This window comes from Hyaena hyaena, unplaced genomic scaffold, assembly GCF_003009895.1.
Source record: "Hyaena hyaena isolate Hyena2069 unplaced genomic scaffold, ASM300989v1 scaffold_920, whole genome shotgun sequence".
NCBI classification, from domain to species: domain Eukaryota; kingdom Metazoa; phylum Chordata; class Mammalia; order Carnivora; family Hyaenidae; genus Hyaena; species Hyaena hyaena.
Window position 1 is genome coordinate 620,934 of NW_024081553.1, and position 15,673 is coordinate 636,606.

Below are 15,673 nucleotides of genomic sequence, written 5' to 3' on the forward strand. Positions count from 1 at the left end.
CCCCACAGGTACATCTGACCCCACCATCCAAGAGGCTATGTGACGTTGTATCCAAATGTTTCCTTTCTCGGCGCACTCAGAGATCTCTGCTGGAATGCTAAACTGCATAGCTGAACATGTATTTCCAAGTGATCATATTTTTCAGGCTTGGCTTTTTCTAATTCACTAGTTTTTCCACATCCTCATAACAAGGCCCATTCACATGGTGCTTTGCATATTCTGAAGCTTGCATTCAACAACTCATTGAACCTGGCTGTCAAGAGAGACTCTTTAACTCACTGCATAGATGAAAAAGTTGACACAGGGACAGATTTACTAATTTGTCCACCATCACACTACCAGAAAGTGGCAAAGTAGGTACATGAACCTGGAGGATTGGTGGGGGCTGCTGAAAGCTCTTCAACTCCATTCCTTTCCCTCTTACTTGTATCTCCCCCAGCCAAACTTCTCACCAAAAATTGGGATGTTTTTGCAGAGACACTGCCTCATTTAAAGTGCCCCTCCTACCAGGTGTTAAGATCTCTTTGGAGGTCCTTGGCCAGTTTACCCTGAGGTCTATTTCCCGAACTTTTCCTGGACTTCCCAGGAGCTAACACCTGCAGGATGCACTGTCCACGCTGCCTGGCTTCTGGCTCGATTCCACCAAAGAGGAGGAAGGGCAGTGTACTGGAGGGTGGGCAAAAGGGAGAAGCCAGGGTACTTCTCGGTCTCTCTCCATACCTAAGTTTGAGTCCTTCCACCTCCAATGTCTTAGGTTGGCCACGACTCCAACTCCCACCAGGAGACCCTGGGCCATGGCCTTCAGGATCATGTCTCTTGTCTTTCCATCTGGCAACTACCAGTTTCTTGCTATTGCTAATCTCGGGGTTGCCTTACCAGCCCCCATACGGCTTCCCAGCAATTCTATTGTCTGTATAATATATCACCTGCATTAAAGTCCTTCTTTGTGAATTAGTTAGCATGGTTCCTGTTTTCTGATTTGACCCCAACAGATATAATCACTTTTTTCAATTTTTATACATTTGTATATTGGGTTGGATATAGAGGGAAAACGTAGGGAAGAACCAAATTTTACTGGCGGCTTACCATGTACTTCCTGGGGCTTGGCACTTTTATATGCCTTGTATATTTTAGTCCTCAAAATAGAACTGTGGGAAACATATTATCATTATTCTCCTTTTACAAAAATCTGGATATCAAAAATGTGAGGTGACTTGCCCAAGAATACAGAGCCAGTAAGTGGATCAGCTAAATTCTAACATAGGCCTTTTTTTTTTTTCTTTATCATTCACATAATAAAGACCAGGCAGGGACTCCATTTTGAACACCCAAATACTGGAGATGGTGTCACTATAAATATCAAAGAGTTTATAGCACAAATGACTTGGAATTTTTTCCTTTTATAAGCATTGAGTTAAATAGTGACACAGCAGGAATATACAACCGTATAATTAATACAAGCCTTAATATCTAAAGCTGCCTTGGAAAAACAGAGGCAGTGGGGAAAGCCAGGTCCTGCCTAAGGCCGACTAGTATTCTAATCCAATATCTGACTTGTGTTTATTAGTAATTATTTGACACAAAAGACAAGGCAGAATAAAGAAGTATGAATTATGTCAAGCCTCTGTTATTACTTTTGATTTTTCAAAGTAAAAACACAAATATATCTTATTTTCCAATCATTTATATTCATTTCTTTAGCTATCAGCTGGAATATTTTTCCTAGCATGATTATTACAAACAATCCTCCATTCATAAAAAAAAAAAAATATTCTCCTCTACTCTTCTGTAAAGAGGAAAGAGCACTGAAGTAAGCCTCCAAAGGACCAAATTGGCATCTTGGCCTTAACGTTTATTAGCTGTGTGACCTTGAAAATGTTCTTTCAGTCACTGGAGGCTCAAATTCCTCATCTCAAAATAGAATTAATTATATTTTATCTACCTCCTGCAATGGGTCATTTTAAGGATTAAGAAAAAAGCATAGTGTTGACGCATTTTGAAAAATACAAATCACGATGTGAGGGTTTATCAAAGTACGTTTACACACATTATGGCATTTTTATCCTCACAGCAATCTGCCACAAGCACTTTCTCTCATCAGCCAAACACATGAATATGAAAAAGGTAAGTGTGAAGCACATTTTTACAAAAGCTTTGCAAATAGCAGTCCAAATGATCGCCATTTTCTTCAGCTTTCACAAATGACAGTCTTCAAAACTGGTGGCCTTCTGGATGTTTTGGTTACTTGTACAGAGGGCTTTCCTGCCTATCCCAGCTTTGTGGCGAGAGGATGTCACCATCTGGGGCAGAATCCCTGAAGCCAAATACAGCTGAGAACTGAAGTTGTGATCCAGCGAACGGAAAACAAAGCACAATTCTACCATCTTATATGATTATGTTAGGTATGCTTCAGATATTTTTGTACATTGTTCCTAATATTCTATAGCGCTGTTACTCTTTACACTGCAGAGTTCTGTGAAGAAAGAAGTAAAAACGATTGTAGAATTCCTTCCATTTATTTTCAGATCAAATTTCTAAGGACTAGTCCTTATCTTTAAAGATTAAAAAAAAAAAAAACAAAGCAGCTAAAATGTTTCAGGAGCCAAGAAGCCAAGAAGAGTGTTTGTCAACACACGTAGACCAGTTTTTATAGAGAACATCAGCCTTAAAGGATCTGCTGAGGAAGTGGATTCCATCCTCCCTAATTCTCCGACCCACCTAGTCATGCACGATCAACACCTATGTGCCCCGCACGGAGCTAAACAGGGTGCTGAGGATACACGTCTAACACAATTCATCCTGTAACAGAACTCTGAGCCACCCCAGAGCCTCCCCTCCCACCAGGTACAGTGATGCTTTGGGGCAGACAGCATTTGCTCAGAGCTCCAGGCCTGACACCGCTGTCTCCCTCCTGACCTTGACCAGGTTACTTTTCTCTGTTCTCCTGACTTACAGAAATGTGACACTGCCAGGAAAGAAAAAAGAGAAAACTGAAAGGCTGACAAGGAAAAGGGGCTCGGGGTTCAGTGCTTCCCATCCAGTGCTCCGATGGAGGTTTGCGTGTATTTCGGGTCTTGGAGTCAAGAGGGCTTCAGGGAAATACCCTAGATTTTAAAAGCTGTGTGAACCTGAAGCTCACATGCAATGAAGCCCGACTTCCAGCTGCTTCATAACGATTTTAACGCTGTGACAGAGCAAAGCGTCTTCCTATTTTCAACCCTAGCAATTTGGTTCAAGCATGATCTCAACCACTTTAAGCTTTGATATTTCTAGCCTCCTCTCATGCTGTATTTTCTCTTAATGCCACCAATCATGTGTGAAATTCTGTTGCAAAACTAATCTTTGTGGGAAATGATATGTAATGGCTTTTTTAAAGAGAGTCAGAGAGAAAGAGAGGGCAGCTGCTATGACCTTTGTTGTTTTTTGACATGTTTTTCATAGTGTAATATACATGGAAACATCTCTTTCTCAAGGTCAAAGTAGAGATGGGTTTCTGCTTATACAAGCCTCACTCTCTCTTCAGCAGAAAAAAAGCTTGAAAATTATCCTTATGACTTGATTTTTAAAACCTCTAATGTATATATTGGTTGTTAAACTTGAAGCCAGCTGTGCTAAAAAAAAATAGTTTAATGTCCATCTTGTTAGGCCAATACTTAATGTTTTACCTTTTAAATGAAGTGAAAAGGTTTAGGAATACATAAAAGATGCGAAGGAGGAAAAAAATTTGGATGTTTACTGTAAAAAGTCACCATTTGACGCTCCAGTGTGAAACACACATACATACACAAGCCAACACATCTTGTCTTATCAGGGGAGGTTTTAGTCAAAAGCAGCTGTGACCAAATCTTCTGGAATGGAAGTCAGAAACCACTAATTTAAATTTTTCATTTGCTTTTAGGAACAATTATGCCACCCACAAAATGGTAACTTTGCAAGTCGTCATTATCTCATGAATTTTGGAACTTATCCCTTAAATAAACCCATCTCATTTCCATATAATTACAGCAACTAATAAAGCCCTTGAAAAATTTTTTTGCTCAAAATTTAGGAGTGTAATAAGGATTCCATGTTTCTGGCATATTGATCAAATCTGGAATTCGCTTCCTTAAAATAAGGGCTTCGTACGAATTTAAAAGAAAATTTGTCTTGAGGAAGAAATCTTTATGGGCTTACAAGTTGTATTAGTTTGTGGTTGCTGCCTATGATCCCTCTTACAGTATTCACCTGTCATGTTCTCCATCCCTGTTATGTAGTAATTTATTGCATGTCATTTAGATTCATTTGTAATAAAACATAATGGCAATGACTTCGGGCTTTAAAAAGGGGAATCTGCAGTAACAAGTGCCTTCCTGAGTTAATCTCTCCTCCTGTCAGCCCCAGGAAGACAGAAACACCTCCAGAGTGTTTAGAAAGACTCAAGTGGACCTAATTCCCCATAACTGATCACTCAGTACAAACTAATTAGGGCGAGTTAAATGTTTCTACTGAAAACACACACAAAAAAGGATTGTTTTTCTCTGCTGCCTGCTGTTTTCTGCTCATTTCCTTCCCCATAACCTTGCTGCTTAACTGTTTTCCTAACATACTGCTTTAGAGGTGAAACTTGAGGGTCCAGCCACAACCCAAAGTGTAAATGCTGACGTGAGAATGTTCTAAACATCCCAGGGGAAAAACACAAAAGTCCTTCTTAGGACAATGTACAAATGTGTCTATTATAGGCTGGGGAATAGGTTTCCGGTCTAGAATTATCCTATTAACATATTTTTCCCCCTAGCTGTTGTATTATAAGCTTCCTCAATTAAGTAGTTCTTGTAATGATCAGCATACCACTAAGTATTTTTTCCTATTTTTCTCAGGCATTTTAAGGAAAACAGCTGATCCACAATAATCGTGAACTTGAATGGCTCTTTCACACTTTATGGATTGTATTTGCCCTTTTCTCCAGGTTTACTGAATACACCATTAACCGTAGCATTGAGCTGGCTCTACTGTCTCTCAGTTCTGCTCATTTGTTTCAGGTGTATCACTTCCTTTTTCCAGAGCATTCTCATGGAGCAAGCCCCAGCCTTTCATTGGCTGTAAGCTCCCCAGAGTCTCCATCTGGTTGACTCAGGCCTGAGAACATCTTTAATTTCAGCCCCATAGAATTTCCTCAGTCCATTTCAGCCTCCCATTTTTTCTCCTGATGGCAAAGGGTTGAGACATGGAGCCTCTCCGGCCAACCATGGACAATTTGTGAGGTTGACATGACCACTGGCAACGACTCACCACTCCAGCAGTGGAGAAATGTGGTGGGCCAGATGGAAAGGGGAGATGATTCAGACATACGGTGCTTAGAGCTGGAGAGAGTACATAGTTACAACCTTCTGCCAGGCTCTGACAAATAGCCAGGATGCACTCAAGCAAAGAACATGCCCTTCATACCAGCACACTCCTCTTAACCAAACTGTAACCCAGCAGCTCAGGTCTGTTGTACTCACAACCACCCACAGCCTCTCTTCCTTAATCTGAGGAGAAGCCTCCCAGCTGCCTTGCTTTTACTTCTGGATAAATTATTAATGGCTATTCATCCTTGGCACATGTAATTTTTTAACTATGTAAAATATTTATGGGGGTAGGGAGGGAATTTCAGAAGTATTTATTATTTTCCCTGGCTTTTACTATAATCCCAATCAGGTTGCTGGTTGGGATTTTCCTTGCTCCTTTCTCCTATGTGAGCCTTATTTTTAACTCCAAGCAATGAATGCAAGATCGATAGCTTAAGTAACAAAAGTATCCACGGTGACTGAACAGCAAACTTAAATCACTGCACAGTAAGTGCAAAGGAACAATTATTGCAAACACTGCACTAAAATTTCAATAGGAGATAAGAGTGAGGCTTAAGTCATTAAAAGCGTCCATTAGTCTTGTAAGTCCGAGACAGCACACTCAAAACATGAGCTATTCTTGAGAACTGGAACTATTACTATTACATATTCCACCAACTTGCACACACGGAATAGACTCTAACTGAGCAAGGGTCAGCTGCAACTGTCCAGTCCTTAAGGTGAAAGAAACCAGGTAAGCAGTGATTCTTCAGTTATTATTGAAGGGGGGTATTGGGCAACGCTGACAAAATAGATTATTTATAAGGAAAATAAATATCCTGCTTGCGTATCAGTTTACCTGGTGTTACAGCATCACCATGCTCTTCATCACTCCCTGCTGGAGCTGCAAATACAAGTCTTCTGACACCTCTACTCCACTCCCACAATTCCCCAGAAAATCCCATGAAGGCAGCCCCACTTTTCTTGGCCCATGTCCTCCCTGACTCAGTTCAAAATTGAGGAAGAAAGTAATGCGCAACCAAACTACAAAGTGAAAGTATTGTTTTGAAACACACACACACACATATATATACATATATACACACACACATATATATATATACACACAAACACATAAATACACATACATACATACGTACATATATACATAGTATTAGGGATTTGCAAACATCAGCATGCTCTTGAATCTTGAAATGCCTGAATTGTTTTGCTCAATTCCTCTCGCCTTAGCTCTTAGACCATGCATTTTATTAGAGACAGGTGGGCTCTCGGAGTTCTGAACCGCCTGAGCGAGGGGCTGCATAGCACAACCTGAAATAAACGGCGCTCCTGAATCCACACGATTTTCTCCAGGAATAGAAAAATGTATCTCATGCCGGAATCCTGGTTAAGACTGAACCATGTTCATGACACAGAGGGCAACTTTAGCTTTGCCTTTCAGAGTACGGTTTCAGCTGAAGTAGGACATCACATTTCAATTCGTACTATTAAAAACTTGCACTGCACGGTGAAACTAATTGCCCTGTGAATCACCCAGCTTTACAAGACAGCTGGACTAGCCTACAGTTAACATGAGCTAGTCCAGTGAACATTTCTCCAACAGCTACATGATAATCCAGTACAGCATGGATGGCCAATGACCAGTACTTTTACAAAGACTATGCAACTCCTCTGGCTAACATTCCTTCCTCACCATCATCACATTAGGAATTGTTGCAAGAGGCTAAAAACTTAAAAATTATAACCTGCTTCCAATCCCTCCGTATCATTACAGATGCCGAAATTTTACTTTATACGAAAGACAGGTCATGTCTACAAGATTTTCCATTTATCAAAAATATATTCATGATAAACGCTTGCTGTTTTATCAACTGCCAGTAAACAAGCTTGACCACCTCGATCACTACCCCTGGGAAGAGGTTGTTTAACTCTGGATTCGTCTTAAATTTGGCTATGAAATCAGGATTGTTTCTTCCAAATCAATTTTGGTTATTTTTAAGATTTCTTTTCTAATATGACACAAATTATAGGGAAGTCAAAACCGCTGTCAAGGCAACTGAAGGCATTCAGCTTTTGCAACTTGTATCCTCCCATACTTTCACGAATGTTTCAAAGTCTCAGGAAAACAAAGCAAACAGTACACACAGAAATAAACGCCCAAGAAACTAATACTCCCCCAACACAAGTTTATCTAAACCCCTCCTTAATCTGAGAAACAACTCCAGATATCAGATATAAAGCAAACCGAGAAATCACCCAGAGCATTTGCATCTTGGAACCCTTCCCTGGCCCCTCTCCAGCTGTTCTCACAAACCTTTTAATATCAGATAGATGCCCTCAGATGATGACGCGGGATGGAACTTACAGAAGGAAAGCATAACTTCGAGGAGGAGGGAAGGATATTCAGTCTCAATCCTTGGCTGCTTCTTATTTAGTGAAGGGGTTGTGCCTTCTCTCCCAGCAGTAAGTTGCAGCGTTACAGTGCAAACACACAGCTCCTAGCCCGCTCACAGTGCTCCAGTGGTAGCCCAGATCTAAGCCTCAACATGTTTTCTGGAAATGCAGGGCAGCTCAGCTGAAAACCTTAAGGGAGGTTTCCACCGTGGCACACCAACTGCAGAAATATTTAACAGCTTCCAGACCTCTAAAGGTTTAAAATACTATGCATTTTGTGCTAGGCTGCTCTGGGCGGAAGGAAAATGGGATGGTATAGAGGAGCGTCCTCAGCTGCTCAACCACTGCACACCAAAGAAATGTTTTCCCTTTTTGGCTCATAATTAGGGAAAACCCAAAATGCTTAATGAAACACTGATACTGACTAAGATTTCACAGCATCCATAGTATAGGAACTTAGTTTTACATTCCATTGAGTTAGCTCATGGCTTCCCACGCCGCACCATTTCTCCTTCACCTAGCTAAAAAAGCCAACTTCATGCACACTAATCAAGGCAAAGTTTATCCACCCCCACCCTGCTTCCTTTCTTCTCCAACTTAAACTCATACACGCCTGACAAACAGCCCCGACTGTAGTACAAAGAGAGCTTTGAAGGCTGCACCAGCTTGGTCCTCTCCACTTGCCAACTGGAGGTAGGTTTTTAATTTAATATATTCTCGCGGCTTCAAGATTTCTTTAAAGGGCTGGTCTGCCCTGGTAAAGAGCTGGACACCCCCAGAATTACATCATCAGAGTTAACACTCACCAAAATACATTATGTTTCTCATTAATCAGACAGCTGGAACCCGACCGCGGCGCCTTCAGCATCAGCTCGTACCCAAGGCTGACACGCAGAGCAGAGCCGTTTCATGCTCCGTTCGGTGGAAATGTCCCCGGCGCGGAGAGCAGCGAGCGCCAAGCGTGCCTCTTCCGCGGGATGAGCGCCTCGCGGGCTGCCGTTCCCGGGCTACGATCGCCGGCGGCTGGAGCGTGCGCTCCGGCTGCCTGCTGCACTGCCCATCCTTACTGTAATCCGACTCCTCCTTGCGATGTCCTTGCCGCGCCTGTGACATCAGGACTGAGAGTACTACAAACAGACCCCCCCACCCCACCCTACCCCACCCCCGGTTAGCAGCGGCTCCATGAGGTGCTCCGGCTGCCTGCCTGGACCAACCATGGCTCTCGGGAAGCCTTGACGAGCCCAGAGACCTGGGAGGGGGCGGAGTGAGGGGCGCGGGAGGCTCTCTTAAAGAGAGCAGGGTCTCCGGATCCGCCAGGGAGCACACGGGGGAAATTCACTACGGCGCGGGAGGGGAAGAGGTTAAGGCGAGTTCTGCCATTAACGTGTAATTAGACAACACACTTTTATCCCGCCCCTCCTGTGAATGTCATCATTCTCGCCAAAATCTAGACTGCCACCCTAAGTTTAAAACGCAGTGGGGAAAGGAACGGTGCCCTGTGCCTGCATTCTCTGCTGTGGGCTTGAGGGTGTGATGCTTGTGATGGTTCTGCCTAAGACAAATAAAACATTCAAGGGTCCATTGCTAGGGTAATAGAGGTTTTCCCTAAGAGATGACCAGATCAAAGAAACCTAGTAGTTGGGCAAGAGTTATTTTTATGTCTTGAGTATATTCTGAGCTAGGTTGAGAGAGAAATGTAAAGAAAAATATCGTGATAAAAGTCACCCCTCAGTTTCACCATTTGCTGCTTCCCATAGTAGGTAGCAGAAAGGACACTGAGACTGAAATGATCTTTGACCCCTAAAGAGGAGAGACAATTTAGCCTGAAAGACAACCAAGATTGTGTCATCATTCAAGTGTGGTCACCAGTATAACATGGACACACCCACACACAAGCGCACACAAACTCGCATTAAATTTGAGATGAGCCGTCAAGAAAGGCAAAGCTTAGCAAAGCCTCTGGCTCCTCCAATGGTCTAATGAATTGCAGTCCTTATCTTGCACAGAAAAGGATGTTAGAAAGAAATCCCTGAAAGTGGTGCTGATTAATACTTAAATGCTCAGCATGGAAAATAAACCCCATAAGACACGTTCAGTTTCCTAAGGACTCATCACTTTGGCATCCAACTTACCTAACGGACTATGGAAACTTAAAAATGTCCACAGAAATCTGGATTTGAAGAGCTGGAGATAACAAAAGAACTAAAGCTTATAGAAGGAAGCAATTGATCTATTTTCAATACAGGTTTTCATAAGCCATGGTAGCAAAAATTTCTACATTGTGATATGAAAATAATCCGTGGTCTTTCCTTGCACAATCTTGTCTCTGTTGGTAGATTTAATGCATATTGGAACTGGTGGGCTGGAGCTCATAATGGCAGTTTGCTGTGCAGTCCCGCAAAAAAGCTAAACCCCCTATTTCCTCTCTGTGAAAAAAGCACTATGACCCATATCCCCTCTCGCGATGGGTTATAAAGGATTTGGTGAATGCAAATGGGTAGTCGTATATAAATAAGAAACATTACTACCAGCCTTGGGATAAATCTAGTAATGTCTTATCTTTTCCTATTTTTTTTTTTTTTTAGAAATACTCTTCGTTGAAATCCATTTGGAGAAAGAAAATTCAAATAGTAAAGTATAATTTTTTACTCCTTTTTTAAAAATTAGAAATAAAAAGAATGTTACAGGGAAATATGGATGGAAACCCATAAGTGTTTTTCCTTTTGGACAGATGGAAATCATCCAAAAGTACAATTAATGGCCCTTCCCTCAGGCAAGAGAACCATCTGTGGTAGAGCTTATTCATGAAGCTCATGAGCTGTCCTGACCTCCTACATGGGCTAGGGGGCACTGTAGCTTAATGCTACAGTTTTTGGTCCTTCTGTGTTCCTGTAGTTGGAAGATGCAAGCATTGAGAGTTGAGTTTAAAACAGGAGGTTTAAGACACCAAAGGACTGTCTTAATTACTAATAACACCTTACATTTTCATGGCATTTTGCAGTTACAAGCTACTTTCACTTATGCCATCTTTCTTCCTAACAAACTGACATATCAAAAGGTGGATATTATCAATGTCCTGATGAACAGGACTCTGACGCTGAAGACAAACCTGAGGCTCAGAGACGTTAAGCAATTTTCTCAATGGTGCAGTCAGTAAAGTATAATTGTTTTATTATTTGTATGTGGAATTTATGTAGGCATTCCCAGAAGATTTCTTTATTCAAAGAAATAAATGATAAATTACCCACTTATAGTGGCTCAGGTAAAGGTCTACCCCAATCAAATTATGTTACTGAGCGTTTCAGGAAAAACTACCTATCTACAGGGGCACAAATATACAAGCAGAGAGTATCTGCTAATAGAACATTCCATCCTCTGCCTGGTCTATAGAGGATTATTCCTGAAAGAGCAGTGCGTAGCTTCTGGACAAGTATGGCATCTGAGTGTTACATCCATACAATGGAATTCTGTTTGGCCAAAAAAAGGAAGGCATCTGCTTTATTTAAAGGTGTACGCCCCACCCTTCTCCAATTAAGGGTTAGCTGGAATATCAAGGCCTCAGATAGAAACAGTGCCTATTTCTGAATGGAAAACAAGTGATTTTTATTTTAATTTTACCCTTTTTATTGTTTCCCCTAAAATTATTTGCGTGCATTATATTTCTAAAGGAAAAAAAAACTGCAACTATTTTTATTTTAAAACAGAATGGAATCCCAATGAAGGCATAGCTGTTGTTGGCTAGACATGGGGTTGTGGACATGCCAGCTGTGCCAGAGAGATGCTCCTGTAGGTCATGTCCGGGAGAGGACTCAGCAACTTGCAGGGACAGACCTGGTTCACACTCTTGACCTTATCTGTCTCTAAGCAGGCCTAAGAAGCTAGGGAATCTTGAGGGGGAAATCAGGTGACTGCTTGCCAGATAGTCATATACCTTTCAGGATAAAAACAAAAGATGCCCTAAAACCAGTTACGTATTCTAAGTGAAAACATTATGGTGAGAGGAGAATTTTCTCTCTGCTCAAATATCCAGATACCTGCTGGCCTAGATACCTCATGGCCAAGTCTTGCTCAAAAGTTTGTCAGAGAGGGGAGCCTGGGTGGTTCAGTCAGTTAAGCATCTGACTCTTGGTTTCAGCTCAGGTCATGATCTCATGCTTCGTGAGTTTGAGCCCTGCTTGGAGCTCCTTGCTGGCAGTGCAGAGCCTGCTTGGGATTCTCTCTCTCTCCTTCCCTGTCTCTGCCCCTCCACTACTCACACTGTCTCTGTCTCTCTCAAAATAATTAAAGAAACTTAAAAAAAATTTTTTTTAAGTTTCTCAGAGGAGTTTTCCTCCGTAAGAGTTGTCACCATCTGACACACTACTGTAGACATCTGCTTACCTGTATCTCTTTCTACTGGACTATAATCTCCATGAGGACAGAGGTTTTTGTTTGTTGTTCCCTGATGTATCCATCATACCTACGAGGGGACTTGGCACTTGTTCCTACTCAATAAATACTTGTGAACGAATGGCTGAGCATACTGAATACAACCACATTATGTGTAAAACATCGTACTTTTCTATGTGCTTACAGTCAGTTCTTTGAAGTTGATAGTGTTTTATCCAAATGGTTATACAAATTGAATTTGTCCATGCTTAGCAGCAGCTGTTCTTAAATTCCATGCAATACAGATGCCAGGTGTAGTGCAGGCCACAGTGTGTGAGCTTGCTTGTCCCTTCCAGTTCTCATAGTTGAATACGGCAGCAATTTAGCATTGAGTTAGCACAGCCTAGCTGCGTCTTCCATGCCTTCCCCTGAGCCTTAGTTTAGTCCACTTTCATATCTTACTATATTGCAGCAATAAAATTTTATCCAGTGTTCCTAATTCCAGGCTTGCTCAAGTCCAATCCATTCTCCATATTAGATCATTATTATCTTTTAATAAAATAACATTGTCAACTACACTTAAAATTAAAAAAAAAAAAAAGGAATGAAGTCAAATGGGTCATATGGAGCCTAATTCAGTAGGGCTTTGTAGGCCATATTATAAGGATCTTGTCTTTTTTCTGATTTATATAGGATGGCTTTGGAATAACATGATTTGACATATTTTAATGGGTTTACTATGACTGATATATGGAGAATGGATAAAAGGGAGCAAGGGTAGATGCAAGGTGATGATTTAGGAAGACTTTGTGGTAATCTAGAAAAGAGATGGTGGCTTGGATCAGGGTAAGAGCAGTGGAGGTGGCAAAATGTGGTCAGAGTCTGTATGCCTGTCAAAATAGGTCAATAGGGTTTCCTGTGGGTTGGATAGGGAATGGAAGAGAAATAACAATAAAAAAATAATAATGGGTCACGAAGATTTGGGGACTGAGCAGTTGGAAGGTGGGATTTCTACTAACTTACTAACTGACATGGAGAAGACTATGGAAGAACAAGCTTTGAGTGGGGGGATTAGGAGGTAGTCAATGCGGGGCATTCTAGTTTAAGATACTAATGTATATTCAAGTGGAAACATTCTATAGGAGTTTGGCTGTATGGGTCTGGAATTCAGGGGAGAAGTTTGGGCTTGATATTTAAATGTGAAAGTCATCACTTTATAGATGACAATTTAGTCCATGAGGACAGATGATATTTTCAAAGGAGTATTCAACCTTAGAAGAGAAGCGGGTCAAAATTGAGCCCTGGGTCACTGTAAAAGCAAGAGGCCAAATGTGTGGGTACTTGGTGACTGAATATTTGTTGCAGCATAACAATTTATTGAATGAATATTTGTTGACATATGAATGACATGTAATGGAAGGCTCTTCATTTTAAGCTTGAGCTTGCCTTGTCTGACATATCTCCAACCACTGTTAAAACAGTTTGAAAAGAGGAGAAAGACGTAATTGTTCTATATGAGAATGAATGCCTAGTTCAATTAATCCATGCAGTGTTTTGATGAATTTTTTAGATTGTGTAGACACTGCTATAAACTCATATATCATTTTTATCCCTAGATTGTCACTTGACACTTCCATTGAAATTAATGCCCAAGGACCTTAGTCTGGAAAATAAATTGCCTACAAGGAAAGAAATGCTAATACTGAGCTAAGAATAAAGAAACTATTAATACTATAATATTCCAACATTCTGTCTATCTTAATTTCTCTGACTTTGGAGACATCTAATAAATCCCTTCTATATGTAGTCCTGTCTATTCTGATAGTCAGTTAATAGGAACTCTTTTACAATATTTAGTAACTAGCATTGGGAGCCCTCTGAATTCTTTCCTTGGAGTTGGCTATAGCCCAGGCATGTTTATTTATTCAGCATATAGTTATTGGGTAATTGTGTCCTGAGCACTGTCTAGGTGCTTAAGTCACATTGATGAAATCGCAGAAATCTCTGTCTACAAGAAGCTTACATTCTATAGAATTCTGCTTATTGTCTTGTCTTGTAGAAGTTGGAACATCTTCTATCTTTCTCCATGCAGAGAAAAGGACCTATCCTTTATCTCATTCATTCATTAACTACACTTTATGGTTTCTTTCAGTAGAATGGACATGAGGGAATGGGCATGTCTAGCATGTTCATGCTGCATCTAGTGTCTAAACAAAGGAATGTATGCAATCAATATTTGTTGAGTGAGTAAATAAATATCTCGAAACCTCTAGATAATGTTCCATTCTGATCTTACTGAGAATATAGTCATATTCTACCAGGAATTCCCTTTTGTCTTTCCCTTTGTCTAGATACTTATATTCACCATGCAAAACTACTCAGGTATTTGCTTTTCTAAGAACTCTTCTCTGGGGGAGCACCTGGGGGACTTAGTTGGTTTAAGTATCCAACTCAGTTTCGGCTTAGGTCATGACCTCCCAGTTAATGGGATCGAGCTCCCACATCAGGGAATCTCAGCACAGAGTCTGCTTGGGATTCTCACTTTCCCTCTCTCTCTGCCCCTCCCCCATGCTCTATAAACAAACAAACAAACATTTAAAAAAAAAGAATAAGAAGGAGAAGACTCCCCCGGGTTTATGTCTGATCCACGTGCTCCCCTAAGGAGCACTCACACATTCTTTACATAACTCCATTAAAGTATTTATCAGATTGGCATTCAGTGACCTTTCCAATTATCAGTATCCCCCAAGTACAGTGAAGGCTTCTTTGGTGTCACAGAAAAAGTGAAATATATGTTAATTCCTTGAATGCTTTACATACTCCAGACACATAGCAGAATGTGTGTTAAGGACATGGCCTATTGCATTAGTGGCTAGAGTATGCCACTAACATCAAACATTGCCCACGATGAAAGAAGCAGCAAACTTTGCTGTGGTTGGAGACAAGGATCAAAATTACACAGAAAAGGAAGAGCCATCAAGAGTAATCTTAGAGAGAGAAATCCCAAAGCTCTGAGGAGAGGCTAGCTAAGAACTAAAAAACTGATCAACTATCAGACAAGGAGACGGATCAGAAATTTTGTGGATAGGGGCGCCTGGGTGGCTCAGTCCGTTATGTATCCGTTATGTGCTGACGGCTCAGAGCCTGGAGCCTGCTTCAGATCCTGTGTCTCCTTCTCTTTCTGACCTTCCCCCTCTCACACTCTGTCTCTCAAAAAAAATAAATAAATATATAAAAAATTTTTTAAAAAAAGAAATTCATGGGTAGAGCAAGTCAGGTGACCAAAATGGATGGGAAGCAAGTACCAGAGTCAAGAACAGAAGAAAGTTTGAGAGGAGTAATTCAGGGGAAACTAGACAGACCCTAGCTGCTCATTTAGGTGGTATTTATGAGTATATTTGCCCTGATTGACGGATAGTTCTGATTCCCTTATAACAGGAAGTATCACCAGCTTCCTTTCTGGAGGCTCTCAGACTATTTGCCTGACATGCTTCCATTTCTTTATCTTTCTCCCCCAAAATGTCTGAAAAAGTTGTTTATATATTCATCTAGTTGTTGTTGTGGTTGTTGTTGTTTATGATTGC

General features: G+C 41.0%; 1 protein-coding gene across 1 annotated transcript in view; it reads right to left on the reverse strand.

The window, feature by feature from the left end:
- The window catches only part of ZNF385D (zinc finger protein 385D), a 290,957-nt gene extending 282,285 nt beyond the window's left edge, over positions 1-8,672 (reverse strand). The window contains exon 1 of the mRNA XM_039220875.1: positions 8,528-8,672. Coding sequence (XP_039076806.1) covers positions 8,528-8,549 — 22 coding nt within the window. The 5' untranslated portion in view covers positions 8,550-8,672. The remainder of the gene's footprint in view (positions 1-8,527) is intronic.
- Positions 8,673-15,673: the final 7,001 nt, after the last annotated feature.